This window comes from Trichoplusia ni, chromosome 4, assembly GCF_003590095.1.
Source record: "Trichoplusia ni isolate ovarian cell line Hi5 chromosome 4, tn1, whole genome shotgun sequence".
Taxonomy (NCBI): Eukaryota; Metazoa; Arthropoda; class Insecta; order Lepidoptera; family Noctuidae; genus Trichoplusia; species Trichoplusia ni.
Window position 1 is genome coordinate 17,928,592 of NC_039481.1, and position 24,547 is coordinate 17,953,138.

At 35.8% G+C, this 24,547-nt stretch overlaps 1 protein-coding gene across 1 annotated transcript; it reads right to left on the minus strand.

Annotated features, from left to right (window-relative positions):
- Positions 1-9,074: 9,074 nt before the first annotated feature.
- Positions 9,075-17,101, minus strand: LOC113493383 (putative transporter svop-1). Its single transcript, XM_026871341.1, has 11 exons — positions 16,874-17,101; positions 15,325-15,486; positions 14,247-14,409; positions 13,784-13,905; positions 13,275-13,519; positions 12,134-12,285; positions 11,654-11,783; positions 11,195-11,329; positions 10,498-10,643; positions 9,912-10,039; positions 9,075-9,304 (listed from the first exon to the last, which is right to left on the minus strand). The coding sequence occupies exons 1-11, from the start codon at positions 16,923-16,925 to the stop codon at positions 9,231-9,233; spliced, it is 1,509 nt and encodes a 502-aa protein (XP_026727142.1). The 5' UTR covers positions 16,926-17,101; the 3' UTR covers positions 9,075-9,230.
- Positions 17,102-24,547: the final 7,446 nt, after the last annotated feature.

Here is a 24,547-nt window from a genome sequence, read left to right on the forward strand (position 1 = left end):
GTGTTCAAAGAGATGTCGGCAAGCTATGTCGAGCGCATTAGGGATGCAGCGGGATTAAGGCTGGTTTTCCTGTCACGCCGACGGTCGACGCGTAGCTTTTCAGCGCTGGTCGGTCAGCTTGTATCGTTTAGTATCGCGCTGATCACCGTGAAGTACAGACTCCTCCATGACGGTATTGTCGGGACGTGCGTTCAGCGCGAAACGAAAACGCTCGCTTGAGGCGCGTCGGCGCCTGTTGGACAGCGGCGCCGACGCGCGACGCACGGTTGCGTTTAGCTCACGCTGACGGCCGTCAGCGCTGAGCGGTCAGCGCGACTCAAAAACGCTGTGTGTATTAGAAAACAATTTGACCCATCAGCGCCGACCGTCAGCGTGATAGGAAAACCAGCCTAAGGTAAGATCCAGTTGCAGATGGTCGGACAGGCAGCAGAGTCTGTAGAAATATGTCTGTGTTAACACTTTGGATGCCCTAATTAACATTATTGCTTTGAATTACGGTCGCTTTTAATGTGAGACTGTTTCTAATAGTGTGCGCACGGTGTTTGAAGGCGGGGTCAGACTGATTAGATATTATTGCCGCGATTTAACTGTCTGACGTCATTTTGTTGTCACTCGTGAATTACTCATGTACGTTTATTTTAGGGTGTCTGACCGTCTGGTTGTCCGTCTGTCACCAGGCTATATCTAAGAAATGATAACAGCTAGACACTTGACACTTTCAGGGAGGTTTTTCTATATTACAACAGATTCTAAAAATATAAATTTATGTAAGGCTTAGGGTTAGGATCATCAATTAATTTTACACATTTGTTTTTCTATAGCCAAATTAAAATCTCAAGGATTAAAATACTCAGCGTTGGAGTATTTTTTTTTTAACAAAAATTCTTCGACGTAGATATATTGATGTTTTCTCGCTTAACGGCAGATTTTCGTGAGTTTTATTCATTCTTAAAATATGCATCTTTTTACTCCTCCAGACTCCAGTTGGGTCCGAAACTAGTCAGACAATCCCGATGAATTCGCGTGATTTGCGTTGCATTTTTTATATGGTTGCAACTAAAGAACAGGGAAATTTTCTCTATTTGGTAAGGTGGGTGTTTAAGTAAAGGTGAAACATCTTGGATCGTTCTTGTATTAAACTCTGTTTGAAAATAAAACGCCATTTAAACCAATGTAAAACAACAATAAATATTACCAATTAAATACAACAGACGTTTATTTATTTAATACGTGTTTACCTTTCTTAAGTAGCTAAACAAATGAAATGTAAGTACATAGATACAGAGAATAACACAGCCCAAGTAAAGACTAGAAATATTAACATTTAATTCGAGTTAAAGTTTCAAGCAACTTTATGTTTATTCAATAAAAAATTACGTAAAATTTTACGAAAAAAAATTTCGCTGTCGAGAGATCATGAATTGAAAAACGATAATAATTTGGGACTCCCCGAAGTCACGTATTTTTTAAATTTAATTGTATTATTAATGTAATTTATGCTCGGTACAGTTTTGAAATGATCTTGGTATCTATGAAAGGCAATAATAATAACCTGTGTCCCCGTGTAAGCCTGTAAAAGGGCCGGGTCACTACCTATGAAGTCAACCTTTAAATAAAAACAGATGACAGCCTATTTACGTCCCATTGCTGGAAAAATTCCTTTTCCTTACATAGGGATAGAGTATTATTTATTGTACACCACATTACAACTTTAGATAGTAATAAATAGTTACATGGTGCCACAATGGGAGGTCATAAGGAGGATATCAAATATAACAGGCATATGCAGCTTCGGAACAGCGAGATAACAGAGCTGACTGCCACAAGGGAAGACTATAATCATCATATTTACTTCTTGTGCAATCTCGACAGTTATAGCACGAGCCCCTTTGTTATGTAAATCCGATCACGACCATACTGCGTTCACAATTATCTTCTGTACATACTGAACTTATTTGCAAAGAGCAATTATTTGCCCGCTTTTCGTCAAAACCTTGTAAAACTATTCATTATCTTAATGTTTTGTAAGTATAGTCAATTAAAAAACTATTGCACGTATTTATTTACGTAATTTGATAACAATGGTATTATTTCATCAGTTTCAATCCGTTGCTTCTTTAGAAGCTGTAGAGGGATTGTGCTGAAGTCAATATTGACTTAAAAATGGGTCTTCTTAAAAAAAATATGAGCAAGTGGGCTATTGCTTCGAACGAATTCTCTTCAAAAAGAAATATTGGAAGGACTAGAACAATACCAAATTTCAATCGACTTCTTAATTTGTCGTTATTTTGTTTTATGTTTGTTCTCTCAAATTTCGGGGTGGGTGTGGACAGAATTTTTTTTTTTCTTTTGGCGGTTTATAGCTGTAATTTGGTCCCATCAAATGTTCATCAAGTTATTAGCAGTAGTTTTATTTTTTAAGTCACATTTTTTGTTTTAAAAACATTGTTAGCAGCACTTTCCAACTAAAGAAAAGTGTATTTTTATATTTTCAGACCGAAGAGTCTTAAACCTCGATGAGCTCGTCGCCTCAGCTCTTTATTTAGGACTCCGTTTCTTTAGTTTAGAATCTCGATAATTACGCATGAGTTGCATAAATTAATGAAGAAATACATAATACTGAAAAATATCTTGTTTAAATTAATTGTTATTAATTGGCATTACCTTACTATTTCGGAAATAATGTTGCATCATCACAACATTCAAATCAGCCATAACAGAAAACATGATAGCAATGACGCAGGCGATTTAATGTTGTAAACACCGTTGAAATGATTGTGAAATTCAACGCAACATGGATTTCTTAGTGTAGTGACTGAGCTGAAACAATATTTACAGGAGTTAATTGTTAATCTCCGTCTGAAACTGTTGCTGAAACAGATACTATCTATTTTTAGCAAATTTAATCCTTGTGTCGTGAGGGGTTTCACAAACATTCAAATCACATGCACACAGACACCCAGACTCAGAACAAGCGTTCGTGAATCACACAAATGCTTGTCTTACGCGGGGATCAAACCTGTGTCACGTCGCGCTCAATTCTTTGACGTGTTGACATCAACTACTCGGCTCGTGCGGTCGAAACTGTGAATCGAAAAATCCTCAGATATATTATGTTTATGAATATGTACTTCTGTCTGTAAAATCCTAGAGTTCAATTTTTGACCCTGTGGGAAACTCATATTGAATGGAGAGCTTTAATCTGAAGATGACAAGAAGACGGAATGCCCAGACCAGACCAGCTTAAAAAAACTGAAATGATCTCTATCCATTTTAGCCTTCTCCATTTTTAGTGAAAACTTTTGCATACTTTCCATCATTAACTATTGCATAATCTCCTGCTACAAATATTAAGAGTTAATGGCCTCAAACTATATGACGCAATACCATTTATAATCATCGGCTTATCTTACTTTAACTTAATCAGTTCTGTTCCAAATTTCACAGATGCGGAAATTGAAGAGCAAACACTACGAATAGCCCTCACAAGCTTTTATTTTTAGTAGCCTTACTTTCTTCTTATCATTGACAATGACTATTTCTTAATAATTATATAGATAAAGAGCAAGCCGTGAAGTTATTACTCACTCACAACGATTTTTCATATCTCTAACTAATAACATTGATTATGAAATTAGGTCAAGAAGTGGGAAGCAATCGCCTTTTTCTCAGCCCTCACAACTTTTGAATAGTTGAACCGATTATCAAACATGTCTAATGCCTCATTTACATTCAGCCCCTATCGCCGCTCCTCGCGCCGCCGGCAATAATTCCCTTAATACTGCTGTGGCAGGATCGAGGGAGGGTTTACATACTGCCCTTCCTCTCACTTCGCTTTCAAGTTCTGGCAATGGCAGACGTTGAAATTTTTGCAGCGTCCGCACTGTGTCTTTAGCGGAACATAATTATGTGCGTCAGTTAAAAATAAATCGAATGAAAAAAAAGAAAAGACGTAGAAGATGGTGGACGATATCTATTCATCGTAACTTTGTAAGTACCTACCAACCTGCTTAAGATTCTATTTTATAATGCAGAAGAATTCTACGAGGCATTATATTTGTCTTTTTTGCGCTTGAGCAGAATGTAAACAAGCCCTACCGCTCCCGCTGCCGGTCCTTTGAAGTCCGCACTAAAAACCGCTCTTTTGGGGAGCGCTGGGCAGCGCGAGTGGCATTAAGCAGAGCCAAGAGACGTATAGTTTACATACTCGTCCTGCCCACTTCCCTGCTCACTACAGCTGAATGTAAATGAGGCATAAGAACACACATAATTTGCCTTTAATACAAAACAAAGTATATTGACAGCGCAGTAACACGTTAAGCTGTGAGTTTCTGACGGATACAGCGATTGAGCTACGCAACTCTTTTTGCGGTAGGATAAAAGTTGGTACTATTCATTACATTTTCGTTTCTTAATGTTCACATATCCCCTTAAATTACGGATCTTGAATCTGAGAAAGACGAGCAAAGAAACTTGCCAATTGGCTAGATAACTTTAGCTCCCAGAATAACGCTCTACGCGCGGTATCGACCTTTAGAAAAACTGCACGAATAATAACAACTTAAGATAAAACTCGGAGGCGTGAGGTGTGCTATCTCAGAACAAATCTAACAAATCATCTCCACAGAAGGCAATTTCCATATTACGTAAAATATTAATTACACAACGTGATAACGTAACATATGAGTTCCATTTCGTAAGATCTAATTATAACAAATTATATTTGCTCAGTTTCCTTATCAAGGTTTCCAATGTTAAATCCAAGTATCTTTCCAAAAGATTTCTAGGTCATCCATATTAATTATTTAAAGAGGAAATGTTTGTGTCTTTGTTTGTAATAAATAGGCTCTAAACTACTCAACTGTTGCTTGACTTTGACTGATTTTTGTTGTAGTGGCAATAGAGATCCATCATCTGCGAAAATGGTAACTGTCTATCTATAATGGTTAATTAATTTCAGGGTGCTCAGACGAACAGATAACGGGCCTCAGTTATAGGGTCCCGTTTTTATCCTTTGGCACGTTTTATTTCGTTTACGTAATATATACTTAAGTTCTTAGACCAAACGACAGCGGAATATATTGGAAAAACACGTAGACTAAATACTCCTTGGTCCTCTTTGCAACGATAACTTACACCACGAAAGCGGAGGTGCGGGCAGGAGCTAGTATTGTATAAACAAGTTTAATATTTACATTTGTTTAATCAGTCACCATCACCTGAATAAATACTATGTTAATAATTAAACTCGAATAAAACCGTAGATTTTAAACTGATATGACACGAAAGTTCATTTTTGAAGACATTTATAAATATTTAATGCAAATATTTGACTCTAAATATTTGGGTAAGACTCTTAATGTTTAGTTAAAATATTAATTGTTCAAATATTCTTGGGGTTCGCTTGGTATATATATCGCCGTCTTCTAGCAATCTATTACAGTGCCACGGTTCGTTCTATCAGCACTGGTCCGTGTAAATAATAAAAAATACGTAATATACTCGTAGGTGTGTACAAACGTGTACAAATATTCTATTAACGGTATACTGACGCGTATTTATCGGGAATCACAAGTCTGGATTCGGCCGAACCTATGTCCTTAATCATAAGCTGACGCCTAGTCCATGCTCGTGCCGTGCGTAATAAGAGAAAAATAATCATACTCATAAAATAATAATTATGAATCCGCGTCGCTAATGTTATAGATAAAATAATTATTGTCTCTAGATACTCCATAATATATAAATAAATATAAGTGTGATAGAGTCAAGTACATTCTATAATTAGAATAGTATATTGTCAATGACTAAAAAGCGCTGTTTTCGTGGACTGTTTCAAAGCTTGGCGATTTTAGATTTTTGTAAAATTGTTTGTATTTATGATAAATAAATAATACCCAATAATAGTGTACCTAATATAGTTAAAATATTAATTATCAAACGTTTTCGTCGCTTTTTAACAGACGGAGAAGATACAAGGCATGTCTGCAAGGTTAACCTTGCAGAGAGATTGCTCAAATGAAGGGAAGATAAATCGTTCGATAAGTGTTTGTAATTAAAGAATAAACACTGCCCTTTTATGCCGCTGCGAGTCGTCAAAAATTTCCTCTAAAGATAAGATTGAAGAGAGAGCTGGAGATTCTAGACTTCTCTGGATCATATTCTCACGATTTATTGTACGCCATGACACTTAAAGCATTGAATTTAATGATACAAGCGATTGGGCTCCGTATAGTATCTTTTGTATATTTCCAAAGCTTTACAGACAACGCTTTTTAATAAATTAAACTAAACGTAAGCAGTTCCTTCTGACAAAGTCGGAAAAATAAATTAATTTACATTCCACATCTTTTACACAACGGCATCTAGTCTTAAACTAAGCTATGCTGGTATAAAGAGTACTAGACTTGTGATAAACATGTTTAAATATTTCTAAATACTTATATCAAAAGTTAAGTTATTTTGTTCATCACACCAATATTTGTCCTTTGTGGGAATCGAACTCATGACCAGTACAATCCCGCTATAAGGAATTTAATTCTTAAAGCGCAGGGGGGTTTCAAAAAAATTCAAGTCACATTCACAAAGACACCCGGACTCTGGACAAATGCTTGTCCTACGCAGGGATCGAGCCTGCGATACGTCGCGCTTAGTGAATTTGGCTTGGTGACTTCAACCACTCGGCTATTCGTTCAGTCAAGAAATAAGGTCGCATTCCATTTTAAAACCATTGATATACTAAAAATATGAACCAGATGATCTCCAAGACTGGGTATCTTAGTATGAATGATGGTGTTCTAAAAGTTTGTCAGGCTTACTCATGCAGTGCGGGAGCTTCGACTGTGATGGTCATGTATGACCAGGCTCTGTAGAAGGATGCGAATAAACTAATGAGTTTACGAACTTACTACATTTCTACAATAGTGTTCATAATATATATTTCGGCACCTTTAGTACCGTTTATCTGCCGAAGCCACCATGACCTAAACTCCATAATCGACCTTTGTTCTTACCTATGTTGAGAACATCCGCTGACAAACTTTCAGCTTTTATAAAATAACTAACTGTTGCCCGCGACTTACCAGTATTTCCTGAGATTAGCGCGTTCAAACAAACAAACAAACTCTTCAGCTTTATATATTAGTATAGACGTAGGTCTGGCGTCCACGGGATCTTACTCTTATACAGATAAGAATTGAAGATAAAACAAGGAGTTTTAGATTCAAAGCACAATCTGGTCTCAATTAAAAAACTTGGTAAATTAAAGAAAAAAAAAAATTGTTTTAAAAAATAAAATTTTACTTTTCTTGTTTTCAGTTACGGTTATGTACAGCCTTAAATAAACTGTCTTTTGGTTTTTCTTTCTTTCTGCAAATCTTTAATAACCAATTTGCTCTCATAGGCGGCAAGCATATTTCCACTTCATTAAGGGTCAATTCACACTAAAGAGAAGTGGCTGGCCGTGTCTTTCCGAAGCAAAATATTACAAATAATTTTGAATCTTATCAACGTCAATAAAAGTTCACAATCATTTGAAGAAAAAGGAGTCGGCAGCGAGACGCATTAGGGTTTGCTCGCTTGAGTCCGGATTGACCCTAAGAGTTAAAAGTGGTACTTGTAAAAATATCACAAATCGAATTCATTTTATCATTTCATTGACCTTTTTCATCTCAATAGAATAAAACAAAGAAATTACTATAAAAGACAAAAATGTCATTACTATTTACATTCAGATACTATTGCTTGCACGTTGATAAGAAAGTCATGAGTCGCAGCTAGCTTTAATAACGTGTTATATATCTTACATTATGTATGATAACTTATTATTATCTTTATAATTACAACCTAATGAGTTATCACTGTTTAATTGTGGGTCCCGGCTGTTAATAATACATCTTTGACAGTCGTTACGGTTATAGTCTGACAGCCAGTCTTACTAAGGAGTATAGTGTTGCCACGGTACCTCGGTTGACGAAGCCAGATAGGCAGTGGGTCCTTGTAAAAAAATTTTGCTTAGCTGAATCCAATTATACTGGAAGACGACTTCAAAATAGCTTGGAAAAGCTAGGCTGATGAAGAAGGCCTACAACTTAATTTTTATTGTTGTTTGTTGTTATAGCGTCAACAAAAATACATCAATGTAAAGGTATGAGGGAGGTATTTAAAATGATTTCCTTTCAGTCTGCGCTTGCGCAAACACTGTGACCGAGCACATAACTAACACATAAATACACAAACGAACGAAGTATATATTTTGTTTTTTAATAAACGGTTTATTTTTAGGGTTCCGTACGTCTGAATACAAAAACGGAACCCTTATAGGATCACTCGTGTGTCTGTCCGTCCGTCGCTTACAGTCAATTATCTCCGAATCTATTAAACCGATTAAGTTGAAATTTGGTGACGTATTAGGGGGGGTCATTTTTGGGGGGGATGGGGAAAATTAAAAAAAAAACTGAAAACCTCATCGTGTGGCATATCAAATGAAAGGTCTTGTGGCGAAGATCTTAAATGTATTTATATATAGACGAAAATTGACCATTCCCCCCTCTCTTATCACCGAAACTACTGAACCTAAAATTTTAAAAAAAGTACAGAAATTAGTTTTCTCCTCATAGATTATACGAAAACCTGTAAAAAGTCCATGATATTAAAATAACATGGTGAATCACTCAATATTGTGCGTACCAACTTACATTAAATTTGCAGTTGGAATGTGTGGGAGAACATATTTTTTAACTCCAAAAACATGATAGGTAACATCGTACGGAACCCTCTTCACGCGAGTTCAACTCGCACTTGTCCCCTTTTTTTTTTTATAACTAGACGGTGTTGGATAGTTTCCAGGTTTTTTGGTTGATAGTTTCGGACCCAATCGGACTCGGACGATTTGTACCTTTTTGTTATGGAAACCTAAAAGAGGAAAAGGATGTGTTCAAGAAATGTAGTAAAGTAGAACGAATTAACTTTATTTCCTTAAAATTAAAATACTTAAATACAACAGTGTAAAAGTTATTAAATAAAAATATTAATATTATTATTAAATGGTAAACTTAATAAATAATAAACAGTACTATTGGGTGCTTGGTATTCGTAATTTAAAAAATCATTTCTTTTTATTTTCACTCCGTCGTAAATCTTATAAGGCGGCCATGCTGCTGACGTCATAAATTACGTTCGATTTTTAAATAAATTATAATTATACATTATCTCTATTGTTTTTGTAGTCTTCAGGTTTGAAGTTTTTTAGTTGATTCCCTGATTTTTTCTTCTGATGGAAGCAATAATCCAATGATACCGCCACCTGGGACACAAAAATGAATAGTATCACTTACAGAAAAATAGTTACGCTTTATTGAATATGGGACAAAAATACTATCATAACCTAACGTCTCATTGATATTAGTATTGTTTTTTTATTTAAACAATTTCCACATTCTGTATTTAATGCTTGTGTCGTGGGGTGTTCACAAACATTCAAGTCAAGGACACTACGATACCCTCAGACTCACTACAAGCATTCGTGGATCCCAAAAATGCTTGTCCTACTCGGGAATCGATCCCACGACAAGTCGCGCATAGTGTGGTTTGGCGTAGTGAACTCAACCACTGAGCTGATCTTTATCTTTCAAATGATACTAGTATATAAGTGTATACAACTTCAATATATGATGATAAATTATATCGAAAACTAGCTTTCCCAGCAAACTTTTTTGTTGCCATGCAAATAAGACCTAGAGAATAAAAGAAGGCTACGAAAACTAAATGCTGTCCTATTCTCAGACCTACCAAATATGCACAAAAAAAATTATAACAATCGGTAGAGCCGTTTTGGAGGAGTTCAATTTCGTACACCGTGACACTAGAATTTTATATAATAGAGAAATGAGATATTATCTTGGTTGACATACCTAAAGCAATGGTGCCAAAGATATAGAAGACAGCTTCACAGTTATAGTCCAGCAGCAGCTTGATCACGTTGATACCAATGATGGCGCTGGCTCGGCCCACCATCACCGTCACGCACACCGCCATGGCTCTGGTAATTATCATAAATGTAAATAAATTTCACATCTAGAAGCAATTAGAGATGACGGTAATGATTCCTGACGAATTACTGATCTGGAGGGAGGACAATTTAAAAGGATGGGAAGCTTTTGTCTACCAATAAACAGTTGGTGTTGGATAAACTGTTAATGAGTACGTGTGTTTTAAAATGGTTATGTGGTAGAAGTGGCAGAGGGAATTTGCCTGTTATAAACATTGTAAAAAGAGAGACTGATCAAGGACACTTGTATCATTTAAGTAATCTAAAAGAAAAAGAAATATAAAGGAATAGTCACAAACCCTTATTAAAATTTTAAGACCCCGGCCATGTTGAAAACGGGACCGAGCGGTTTTGGCCGAGGAGTTTTTATTATCATATCCCATACCCATACCGGTCAATACAAGAATGTTTTAGACGAAATCCCTAAACAAAATTTCTCAAAGACTTACTTGACGTATGTAGGGAAGACATCTACGCTAAAGGTGTTGAGGAATCCGAAGTTCAGGATACCAGAGAGGAACAACAACAGCAGGATAGCGCTGAGGATCCAGTAGGGACTGGCGTTGATGACCAGCGCTGATAGACCAGCAATCACCTGCAGAAGAGAAAAGAAAGAAACACTTAGGACTGTAGAAAAGGTTTTTTCAAAAGCTATCGCTCATTTAATCGCTTATGTCTATTGATTTGAAAAGCCCAAGTCACGACACTAGGAAACGAATGCCATTCCAAAACGTTTAAAATTTTTAGTCTATACTAACGTGACCCTGTCACGTTATCAGTACCTTTAACTCCAGCCCCTCTAGCCAAGCGACGGTTCTACAATCGTAAACATCAAAATAAAACTTTGTATGTATATAGATGACAGGTCAAAGTCACGTAACTTATCGAAACTAAATGTCATCTTTCCCTCTCATTTTCTATTAACGTCACTGATTGTAGAAATGTCACTTGGCTAGTGAGGCAGCTTTATGAACGGCTGTTTGCTATAATCATATTGCGGGCCTTGAAAATACAACTGTCGCTATAAAAATTCAAATTATCTATAGGTTGATGATAAAGTTGTAGAACACCTGAACAGATAGTCTTGGCTGAATAATGTTTTGAACTACAAACAGCTGAGTAAATACAAATAAATATGCACGTTACCTGTATTCCAATAAAGAGCCTTTTCCTTCCGACCCAGTTGACGATGCCACTGATGAAGATGTTAAGGGTAGCTAACACAATCGTGATGCCAAACACAACTGTCATGGCGACGCTGTTCATGGAGCAGTCGTTAGTCTGGAAATTAAGAAAATTATTTTCGTTAGAGAAACACTTTAGAAAAAATCACTATTTTTTCAAGATTGACAAGACGCACTAACGGCCTTCGTCCCGGCTTTGGATAAACTTGTATTTTGTCACTGTTGAAATATGCTCAGGAGTACTGGTTTCCTTACGATGTTTTCTTTCATCGTTTTAGCAAATAATAATGACTTAGTAACATGGATATTCATAGAAACATTGGTGCTTGCGGGGATTTGAACTTACGACGTTTGACTTGGCAGTCCAACGGTCACACCACAAGAGTAACGTATCACTGCTATCTAAGAAGTAGATGCTTACCTCCTGAACTTCGGTGGAGTTAGCTGAGATTCTGATCATCTCGCAGATAGTAAGCTGCCTCTCTCCTCCCACCACCGATATCATGAAGGCATTCACGATGAATGGCAGCCACACGAAGAAACCGTTCATGCTGCAAAAGTAATTTAGAGTATTAATATCCTTGTTTCTACTTAGACTATTGCATTTGTGAAAATGAGGCTTCTATGCCTCATTTTCACAAAAACGTAGACCGGTGCCGCTCTTTCCTAACTTTAATTTTATAAGACTGCTTTTTCTGTCGTGGTTTTTTTTATTTTGCCGTCTACTGTAATATATTGAAAATAAAACGCCTTTCCGAATACATTTATTTCGTTTAGCTGGTAAACGGAAGCTCTATTTAGATAAAATAGATCTTTAATATTATTTGTGAGATGGAATCAAAAGTTCATGACGTCACTTGAGTACAAACAAATATTTTTTTGACTATAGTGACAGACTTACCAAATATAGCACACAACGAAGAGAGAAGCCAAAAGAATAGTGTTTTTCAATAATGGTGCCTTCAACATTGGTAATGTCTGTGCCGCTATGGATCCCCAGAAACCTTTGTGGAGAGACGACGAGCTGTCTTCATCCAATTCCACCGAATTAACCTGAAAATAAATAAATTAAGATTTAAGTCCGTATTGATCCAGATATATTGACCATACTATGTACATTATTACTAAAAGATTTCATGTGCATGAAGATTTGCAACGCATTCCCATGCACCGACTCCAAAACAGGGATCAGGTAGCACGGCAGTTTAGGTTTAGTTAGTAAGATCTCGCACTCCTGTCTTCCTATTCAAAGGGGTCAAGTGTCCATGTGAATTCTCACCTTACAATGGGCTGGTACAGTTGTTGCTTTAAAAATAACTTCCCTTTTTTGATAAGGCGAGAAAATCCACATGGACACCCACTTAACCGGGGGAGAAAGCAAGTAGTGCCAGATTCTCACTAAGCCACCACGCTACGTCATCTGCACCTTCTATCATGGCATATTATCTTCCTGCTTAGAAATACATGCGCATGCAAAGTTGATTTAAATTAATTGCGTGATAGTTCAAACATTGATTGTGTAAATATTAGTCTTTATCAGCTATCATCGCCTTATCATCATTCGCTTTAACATAAATGGTTTTATTAGTTTATAAACAATTAGATTCCATGCTTATGTGCTTTAATATTTAAAGCATTACTTTATGTATGTACATTCATATAAGATTTTTTTGGGTGACTTGCAAATACCATTAACACTTGTCTTGAAAAAAGTGACTTGCAAATATTATAGTAAAAAATTATATTATATAATACCAGTGTATACCAGTTCTACTGCTGGTCAGACACCTCTTTCTATTTAAGAGCGGCTTGAACATTGGCCACCACGCTAACTCATTTTTAGTTGCGATTACAGAGATCCAATCGTAACATACAATTTTTCCTTACCATGTTTACCTTCACCGTTTGAACAATTAAGAAATTAAATGGAAAAGATACATTGGTTCTAACCTACACTTTGGGCATGCAAATTGACACATAGAGCAGCAAGGACATCGCAACATCAAATTTCTACGATACATTAAGAAAATATTGCGACAAACCTCGTAACTATCAGAACTCTTTCTGGTGTTCATGGTGTAGATGCCCTTCAGGACTTCTAGGGCCTCTTCTTCCCTGCCAACAGTCACCAGGTACTTAGGGCTCTCGAAGGCACAGTAGCATCCAATGGCGCTGACCGCACACGGCACAGCGAATATCAGGTCCAGGACACGCCAGGAGTTGAAGTAGATGCCAATGGTCGGCCAGTAGTAGGCGAACTTGAGGGGTAGGACAGGCATCGCTATGACTAAAAAAGAAAGTTCAAGTTTAAATTTTAGCATGAAGTATATAAAATATATTTAAAAAAAAGACAAAATATTTAGTTTCTTGATCTTCCTAGTTACTCTAATAATTAAAATACATCAGAAACAACCATTTTTTGGGTTTGCTTGTTTTATTAATTTATAAGTTGGCTCACAATGGCTGTTTATATTAGACCTCGAACTAACAGCACAAAAATGGTGCTTAGAAGTCATTTTAGCGTATGGTAAAGTAGGAACGAAGTTCTCACCTGCCATGACGCCCATGCCTGCTAAGTGGACGCTCGTGGTGAGCAGCACCAGCGAGCTCCTCTTGGCAACTGGAGTACACTCACTGAGCAGTGTCACTGATAACGCGAAAGCTCCGGATACACTGGAAGCAATATATATAATATTATGTAAAAATTGAGATGCAAAATTTCAACCGGAACGACAAACAAATAGGAAAGTGAGTGTACAAAAGCTAAATCTCCTGGTCCTCAACACTGGTCTTCGAATCCAGATATACAAAAATATCAATTCCCTTCCTTTTGCTCTAATGATTTTTCTGTTACTTTCCCAACATATTGGAGAGCATCTAACAAGGTTTCTTATCTATTGAGTATAGTTTGAGATCCCAAATTGCAAGTCATCAAAAGGAATCGAAGGTCTGAATAAGCTAATGTAACTGATGATTTAAGACAAATAGTGAAGTAAGATGGAGGATGTACTTACGCTGCTGAAGATAGGAGCTTTAATAAGCTGAGAACAATCCAGTTATTGGAGAAGGCAGCAGCAGTGCCCGCAATGTAGCTCAACGTCATGGATATGATGAGGACCTTCCGTCTTCCTCTGGTATCAGCCAGGTAGCCCCAGAAATGAGAAGTTGCGATAATGCCTGTGGAAGCAAAAAGTTTAGCATTAATATTCGATGTTAGTCCACCCTTAGAACAAACTTCAGTTTGGCTTAATGTAATATTTGACACATCTGTGTTCGTCTTCAATTTATTATTTTCCTTTAATTAATGCATCTTCACATGTGCAAAGTCACGTGCCAGAGAAAACTCTCATGAACGTCATTTTTAAACGTGAGACGATTTTATAATAACTGTTAACCAAATATTTAAAACACCTGACGCACCTGTACACCAGACATTTACACCTGCATATGAATTTCCCTAATTAAACATTTGTTTTAACTTATTAAGGAATTACTCATTTATAGTTCTGACTACAGACGTGCTTATATAAATAACCAATTGTAACTATGGATCAGATATGATTAAGAAGAAAAAAAACTCGGGAATTAATTTCAATTCCTGGACAAGGCCCATATTGAATTAAGATTCATTGAGGATACACAAAATGATTCGGTATTCTATAAAAAATATCTCAAATAACACACGCTCTTAATCTTAAATTTAAGACTTCAAAAGTATTAAATACCCATTCTAGTATTAATTTAGACATAGTTAATTTAAACGAGTCGTGATTCCAGAGACACCAAAAAAAGTCATCTAATGGGTGCAAGCAGACCCAGGCAACCTTGGCCCGAATATGCAAAGGTTTATGAGGAAATGGTCGGCTAGGGCGATGCATAGGAAGAGTTGGAAAATGACATATAATTGTATAATAAATTTAAAAAGCGTGATCCCGTAAGTACTGAATACCCTAACGACTGAAAATGAGTTTATCTGATGTCTAAAAATATACCAAGGTATCAAACGGTTCTTATACTTTTTATACTAAGTGGACCAAACCACATGTCGAGATAGGCTGACCAAGGCCTATTGAATGTAAAGAAAAGACTTACCTATAAGTGGCACACAGGCCATCAGTCCTTGCTGCTTGCTGGAAGTGCCGAGCTCGCAGGCGCTGGCCGGCACCAGGTACGAGACGGAGAAGATCTCGAAGGTCATGCCCAGGATGATGCTGGAGGTCAGCAGGAATATGCCAAGGTTATAGACACCGTATCCTAAAAAAAACAAAAGAGGTTAAACAAAAGGCTGGTAACAAATGAAAAGAAAAGAAGAAAAAGTCTTCTCTTTAGCTATTTCTAATGCCTGCCATAGGATTCCTAGGAACAAAACACATTCGTCAAATTGAAGGCGCACATTTTTGAGCTTACAATACAGCGAATGTAAAATACGGCGCAAATTTTGTGTGCGTTGTCTGTCATAATATTTTCAGAAAATATTCATCTTTACACCGAATTTATGTAAATTATGAAAGGAAATATATTAATTTCTGCACAAATAATTGCATATGCATCCGTTTATTTTAACAATTTTCAAACTTGTGTGAAGTTGTGTGGTGTTTGTGTGTGTGTGTTTCTGTTTTTACGAATAAAAACTTCATTTTTGAAACATTTCATCTGGCTATTTATTTTATAAATTAGACATCTATACTAACGTATAAAGCTGAAGAGTTTGTTTGTTTGTACTGGTCCAAATTGAAAAATATTTTTTGTGTTGAATAGACCATTCATCGAGGAAGGCTTTAGGCTATAAACCATCACGCTGCGACTAATGGGAGCGAAGATACAATGGAAAATGTGAAGAAAAGGGCCGGTATAAATCATAACTTATATCTTCTACCCACGGGGACGAAGTCGCGGGCTACAGCTAGTTATTAATATTTGGAAAGAAAAAAATATATACTAACGCCAATAGTAGTTTTTAGACAAACGTATTCAACGTTATTTTAAGGTCTGCTTAAAATGTCCTAAGATTTCCGACATCATACCTAGTTTTCAAGTAAGTTCTTCAAGTCATGATGAGGTGAGTTCCAAATATGTATTTAAAATATTCAATTCGTAATCAAAATAAAACAATGTAGGTATTTAAAGTACGGGTCATGAGCCTCAGTTGATAAGGAAATCATTGACAATTAGAACTGCTTGACACTAGTTGAGTTGTTTAACATCTTATGATTATGCGAGGGGTTCAATTTATATGTGATGAAGACCTTAATTATTACTAAATATGGATTTTTTAAATATATGCTGCTACTAAATCATGGCCTTATACAAAAAAAAAGTTTAAAAAAAGTCTTATATTTAGTTTTAAGAAGTTATATTCCTCGAGAAGGTCAAACTTTCAATCTGAATAAAACGCTCTAAATTCAAATGCTTTAAAGGAGGTTTTAAAATAAAATTATTTATTCTGTGAAGTGTCCTTTTAAAAGCGTTTTAACCTCATCTATATTTTTCAATAAATAAAACAAAACACAACTACTTTTTGACGGATTCTTTTGTAGATATTTACAAATCGAATTTTGTCAGTGTATTAGTCTAAATTTTAAATCGTTTGAAAGCTATAATAAAAATGTATGATACAATAAACAGAGCAACAAATAACTACCTGTCATATCTAACGCCTTCTCGAACGGCACTTTATTCCCTTTGACCGTCATTTTCACTATTTTACACTTACACTAAACAACTTAATTAAATATATTAGGAAATAATTAGTGATCTCTGGTCACCATCTCTGAGCTAACTGCGACTGTCTTTGTTATTGCGCAATTTATAATAAAATATAATAACGTTAAGAGTGCATTTGGAATGAAGCGGTGGGTTCCGCTTCTGATTTCAGACTAGACATTTTGAAGTTTACGCGAATGTCAGTGCGATAAATATAGTTTATTTTTAAACGTTTCTATCGGGCATTCAGTGCGTGACCTTGATCCCTGCAGAGTTAATGCTGGCCACTAATATAATAACTATAAACAAAAATGCGCTTCCTTTTTTAAAACTTTGCACTATAATTTAATTTGCTCGTATTTTTTTAAGGGTCATACGTCCAATGATTATTTTTATTTTTACAAATCCGGTGTCGTTTCTAAACGATCAATTAAAAACATTTTTTTTAATCGTTTGTTTTAAAGTGTAGCTGTTATGATGTAATGCGACAGTTGCATCGTAAATAATAATTCTAAATTGCAATTTTACATGAAATTACTAACATTTATATAAACAAAAACACATGTTTCTAAATTATATTTAAATGAGTATAACAATATTTTCTTTCTGTTATTTTATTCCTATATATTTTAATGATTTTTACTTTGTTAATTTTGAAACTAAATTTATAAAAATGGTTTATTTATTTCATAGCAGCGCGGTACCCTAATACATGAGATGTTGTTATCAGTTGATAATGATGTGTGTGCAGAGCTTAGCATTTTCGATAACTATATATTATAAAGATATATGTAAATGTATATCACCGGGTTAACTTGTATTTGTGTCAACTATTTCTATTGTTTGTGGCGGCAGTCTTATCAACACCATTTTTTTAACGACTTAGAAATTGAATCCTTGTATCGTGGAGAAAAAGACATGCTCATGCAGACTAGCATGAGTCGATCACACTAACGCTTGTCCTACGCGGGCATCGAATGCGTGTTACGTCGCGCACAACGAATTTGGCGTGGTGACCTCATGACACTATGACCACTCAACTGTTCCTGTTTGCTTCTGTTAAAATGAATTTGTATTTTTACGCTTTTATATAGAGAACGCGTCTGAAAATGTTTGTCAGTTAGTCCAATTGCGATGTAATCTTCATAACGACATTTTATTATACAGTGCAGTGATAGCCTATTGTTATGGCCATTGGACTGTTGCCAATTTCCAAGTTCGAAGGTTCGAACCCCGGTAGATACCAATTACTTTTCAAATCAAGTGCGTTTTACAAGAAATTATCACCTGCTGAAAACATTATGAGGAAACCAGCATAAATATTGGTTATTCAGGATGATGTAAAGACACACGCGGTTTGAAACACCACCTGTGATAATGTATATTGTGCATCAACTCTATAAAAAGACAAAGACGATAAAACAGACAGAGTCAAGGGGCTGGATAACTGTAAGTCGATCGAAACATCGAGTACTAATGAATCATGATGACAGTGAGATTTGTTATCTACTAGCTGTGCCCTGCGGTTTCACTTGCGCGAATACGTAAGTCCCATTCCCGGGGCCTTTATATTATTGGGGGCGGAGATGGATCCAACAAATCATTGTCGTAACAAAGTCCTGAAGAACCTTCTCTTGACGACAACAAATACAACAAAAAAAGAATTCGCGAAATCAGTCCACCCGTTAATAAAGTATGAATGGAGACTCAAAATACTTTACAGCGTGTTGCTTTTTGTACAATGCAAAGTAAGTGCTGCAATCTCGATAGTGAAGAATAATGACCATTTTGCGTAAAATGCTGCGAATTATATCCCAACATGAGAAAAACCATTGTGCGATCCACAAATGCGTTTTCATACACCATTCACCATTTCACCATTTGCGTGTCATACAAATGGTGTTTTTTTGTAAAATTATCTTTGCGAATCCCCTACATTATATTTAGGACTAGCTGTTGCCCGCGACTTCGTCCCCGTGGGTAGAGGATATAAGTTATGATTTAGGTATACCTGCCCGGTATTTTTCACAATTTTCATTGTATCTTAGCTCTTATGTATCGTTCTATCTTCCTCGATGTATAATCTATTCAACACAAAAATAATTTTTCAATTTGGACCAATAGTTCCTAAGATTAGCGCGTTCAAACAAACAAACAATCTCTTCAGCTTTATATATTAGTATAGAGTATAGATTTTAAATATACAAACAAAACACCTTTTTTTACTTACAATGATTGTGAACGTCATTTATAGTTATGACTTAACAATTTGTTGGCAGGGGTTAAGATATTATGTATCTTTACGTAATGGAATATAAAACTTACAACCTAATCTAATCTAAGTCACTGTCACATTACGCGCCTGTGCAGCCATGTTATCTCTCAGTTTCATGCACTTTAGCCACATGCAAGGAGATCAAACCCTTTCATGGCATACTGCTTTCTCAGTCGCCGCCTTGCGCTCTAGCTTCATTTTGTCAAGGCCAAACCCAAGAGCAGCGCTGCAAGACATCAAGACACAGTGAGCTCATACTGCGTAGGTCGGACCACAAATAATTAATTAAAATATGAAGGTAGAACGAGCAACATCTTCTGTCAAGACCAACGCCATCTCAGTCTGCCCGTGACCATGATACCTGCAAAGGTTTCGAAACGTCGGGAACTAAAATCTAAAATTTTAATTAAAATCTAAAATTTTAATTTAATTCATTTCAATGTAACATTTTCATTTAAAAAGCTTTAAATAAATTAACAATATATTAACAACAGCTCAATCATTTAGGCTTCTCCTTACCCCGCTTCCATCACCGAGTTACTATTACCCGAGTTCCGTATAAATGCTCAAAGACTTAATGTTCGAAACAAAATTGCTCACCCCTCTTTACGGCCCGACCAAACCACTCAAATGCCTCATTTATGAAAACTAAAATTGCCTAAATATCACGGTTCACATACAAGCTGCTGATGACAGACGAACGAACACGAAAACAACAGAGCTTAGAATAAAGTTCATTTTTTACCCTTTTTGTATTGAACTCTAATAACCTACAGTTAAAGTCAAATCATTCAGTGTAATGTCATAACAAGCTATTAAGCTAATATTATAAAAAATAAAGATACAACATTTATATAAACATTGTTATCGTGTGTACACTGTAGTAGATGGCGGGACAAGTCGACGATTATTTAAATAAAACCATTTTCGCGAGTCATCGCAGTCTTGATAAACAGACAGACAAATAACTTCATATCTTGATGAGTGGCAAAGAACGTGATCGACTAACATCGTAGTAACGTTCTTTGCAAATGTATTTGCTACTAGCTGAAAATCGGTCCAGCTATTTCAGAGATTAGCTGGAACAAGCAGACAGACAAAATTTAAGTATGTATATATTGATATGCATGCAGAAAAAACGTTTTTTTTTTCAATATTCAGACACTCATTTTTAAAAAAGATTTACAAACATTAAATTAGAATCTAGATTTGTAACTGGGAAGTCAAAAAATTGGAAAAGAGTTTCCGTTATTGGGAAAATCCCAAAAGATTTGGGTTTGTCCGAACAAAAGACTTAAGATTACGATATCTACAGGTGCGCTTAGATCTGTCTGTTGAAAGTACTTGGATAATCATTTTTGGCATATTATATCAAGAGTGCAGGTGTACAAAGTTCGAACATTTGTGTGTTGCTTCCAAGTGTCTTAAGTTCTTAACCATTAATTCTTGAACTAGCTTGTGGCCGCGGCTTTGCTTGCGCAGGATTAGTATTTTGAGTAGCTTATATTAGCGTGGCGTAGAAAACAACTAATATTATTGAAATAAAATTATTTTTTTCGTACTTACTTAATATTTTGGACAATTCAAAATAAATTTTAGCCAGTATTACTAATAAAAAAAGAAGTTTAATCGCGTGTCGCGGGGGTTTCACAATCAATCAATCAATTCATTATTTAAATCACGTCCACAAAGACACCTAGACAAGCATTCGTGGATACACACGAATGGATAGAACATGTAGTCAAATATGAGCTATATTGAGCTGACTATATGCAGTAGCTTTGAATCCAAAAGTTTACCGCGGAAGACAATTTACATACTTATCACGTGTGCAGAGAAACCTTGACAGTTATAATACCATCACCTATGTCAAACCCGATCATAACCATACTACGAATTTGTACACCTGTGCATATGAATATATTTGTAGAGTTACTGAAAATGTTTGAACCTGTTGAAACCTTGTAAAACTACTCATTATCTTAACTCTAGTAAGTAAAGTCAATAACAAAAGATTTGCACGAAATTTGATGTCGTAGTAATTATTAATTTGGTGGCGAGACGACCTCAACGCTTACCACGCAGGCTGGTTCCATGCGGCCAAGAATAGAGAGTCGTGGAAGAATTTGGGAGAGGCCTTTGCCCAGCTGTGGGACACAGTAGGCTAGGAAAAAAAAGTAATGATTATGGTTTTCAAGACTTGTACTTCTTTTTAATAAGAACTACATTTTATAGATTACATAAACGCTGGTCCTTTAGTGATCACGTTTTTCACTCCCATACAATGAGTTGAACGAGCACATCGGTGAAATATCCACTGGTCTGTCATTGTGGATACATGGTATAATCTAATAAAACCAGCTCGTAATACGTAAAAAAATCAACAGATTACATTTATTATAATACAAACTACAAAATATTTTCTTTTTGTTTCGAGCACTTTTGTACGTTTTTTAGACTCTGTCATGACCATTCAAAAAGATAGGAACAAAAGAGAAACAATTTGAGAAATTAAATATATTTTGAGGGTTCTGTGCCCAAAAAGTAGAAACAAAACAATCTAGTACTGAGGCTACGTTCCCTGTCCTTCCTCATTAACTAATCTGAAAAACTGCTTAGGCAATAAAAGCTACTGAAAAATTAAGATCTGTAATATTCATTAATTTTTCCACTTCATCACTTGACAACAGATGAGCTGATTGAAATACTACATCCTTTTTGCTTATAATTAATATACATTTAAAACATAACAATTATATGTATAGCATTTATTTTCAATAATTTCTACTATACTGCATTTGCATTGCAGTCGTGAGAATACAGCTGAGTACACACAGCGGAAATATGTCTAGACATCCACTAAATCAACAAAAATGCTTTAATGAAAAGTTATAAAAATAAAATTATCTTAAAACCGGTCAAGTGCGAGTCGAAATCGCGGCACTTAAAATAAGCTACAGGAAACGAAATGTTCAAATTTTGGTTTCTAAACGGGAACAGACATACATCATCTGTGAAAATTTCAGTCACGCTATCAAAGTTCATGAGATACAACCTCCGACAGACTGACGGACGAACAGACGGCTGAGCCTATGTGATGTGGGATCCATTTCCACCCATTGGATACAAAACCCCAAAAATATTCTCTTTTTATCGAATTACAGTATAGTTTAGATTGAACTGCCATGTAATTCAATGATGCATTCCCTAAAATAGTTTTTAAACAGCAGAGAAACTTGAAAAGAGCTTTAAAACAGTTCCCGTTTCACCAGCACTGAGGAAACGTCAAGTGTGCATTTGTTTGAAATTCAAGAAGTGCTACACAGTACAAATGGCTTTACCGCTTCCACAAATTATCTTGCATCGTCATAACAAATATGTCACTAATCAGACTTCAGACGTAATAGTCAAACATGAACAATTAAAAGATTGTCACCGTTGAAATTATAGTGCAATTTTATGGAAAATCATAAAGTGCCTAGTCGAATGACTGGACTAAATTACTATCTAGTATCTACAGAAGTTATTTGTTCGACTACCTGTTCTGCTACTGTTGCTGAACAGATGCTAGTGTTAAGTCTTGTCAACTGTGAATCGAAAAAGTTTTGCTCTACTTCACTTTTAGGAGCACGAATTTTTGTTTCAAGCTCCTGTGAAAATATTGCCATCGAAGTAGTTTTTTTTTTAACTACTCCTGCAGTGATCAATTTAATCTTGTTTGAAGAAGGATCTACAAACATCCAAGTCACAAGTACAAAGGCACCCAGACTCAGGACAAACATTTGAGAATCACACAATTAATGCTTGTCCTACGCGAGGATGGAACCCGCGACACCTATAAAGACAAGAAACTCATCAGTTTAGAAAACTGGAGTGCTTCTCAATTCCTTTTATTTAGGAAGACGAGAAGATTGGAGACCCGTTCAAAACACCGAAGGTTTTATTCTTTCCCTTCGAGTGATCTCTCATTCTCAAGATGTTTTTGATCATGGACTCAAAACACCTTTTACAATATCAGTTGTTATCATTTGATTATACAATGTATTATTTTAAACCAGGTCGTCGACCGAATTCGTAGTTTGCAGCTGCAATCACTGAAGTTGAAACTCTGAGCTCACGTTTGTGACAATAGTGTGTTTTCACAAGCTTTTATTTACCTTCCAATAAACGTGTTTATCATTGACACTGACAATTAAGATAAAGGGCATGCAGTGAAGTAATTACTTACTGCCGCTCTTTTATAACGTTCAGCAAAGATATGTCGATATAAGTTGCCTGGACAGAGTATAAGGTTTTGGGCATCATACATATGTAGATCATATGTCTTTTAATTTTAACTTGCGCATTACTACTTACCACAGTCACAAATGCGCACATATTTATAGCATAACGACATGTCCCATTAAACGTTGTTTTGCCATACAAATGAGTTCTAGGGAATGAAAAGATGAGTTTTATGATTCTCACACCTACCCAATACGCACACAAAATTTCACGAGAATCGACTGAACCGTTTCGGAGGAGTTCAATTACGGACACCGTGACAAAATAATTTTATGTATTAGATTGTACTATATTAACTTTCAGGTGAACGTTCCACGCGTCCCTCCTGCCCATGCATAAATCTACCTTAAGAAAAACCGAGAAAGAACGCACGAATGATAACATCTTTTCACAAAACTTGGATTCGTGACGTATGCTATCTACGAACACAATATGAGCGAATCATCTTCACAGAAGGCAATTTCCATATTACGCAAAATATTAATTACACAACGTGATAACGATACATGTGAGTTTCTTACTAATTATAATAACGAGTATTTACTTTACTTCCTTATCAATGTTTCTATTGTTATTATTACTTATCCAAGTACCTAAGTACCTCTTTCAAAATGTTTCTAGGTTATAATATAACTGTAATGTTGGTTTTTGTTTAATCAGTCAATGTCTCTGGTATTTCAAATCACCTTAGCTGCACACTGCTTAAGTAACGAGCATTAAATTAATAAATTTGGAATTGATATGACACGAAATTCATTCTTGAAGACATTATCTAAACATTTTAGGTCAATATTAGACTTTAAATATTTGGACTAGACCCTATATTTAATGAAAAATGTATAATCAATGTATAATCTGTTATAATCAATGTCACTAGTCTCTTACCGAGCCATTAGAGGACGACGTTTCGTACTTACCATACGCATTGAAATGATAATTTGACAAACGTTTTCGTCTTCCTTCAAATTCACCAGATAGACAGGCAACTTAGCACATCGACCAAGCGTGTTTAACTTAGACTGCAAAAAGCGCCATCTAGCCCAAATAGTAGGC

Excerpts from the sequence above, each read along its gene's own strand:
- LOC113493383 (XM_026871341.1), bottom strand. The coding sequence starts at position 16,925 with ATGACGGTCAAAGGGAATAAAGTGCCGTTCGAGAAGGCGTTAGATATG. Across the intron at positions 12,286-13,274 it reads AGAGTTCTGATAGTTACGAG|GTTAATTCGGTGGAATTGGA; the intron begins GTTTGTCGCAAT and ends ATTTATTTTCAG. Across the intron at positions 10,040-10,497 it reads GTCTTCCCTACATACGTCAA|AGCCATGGCGGTGTGCGTGA; the intron begins GTAAGTCTTTGA and ends GATAATTACCAG.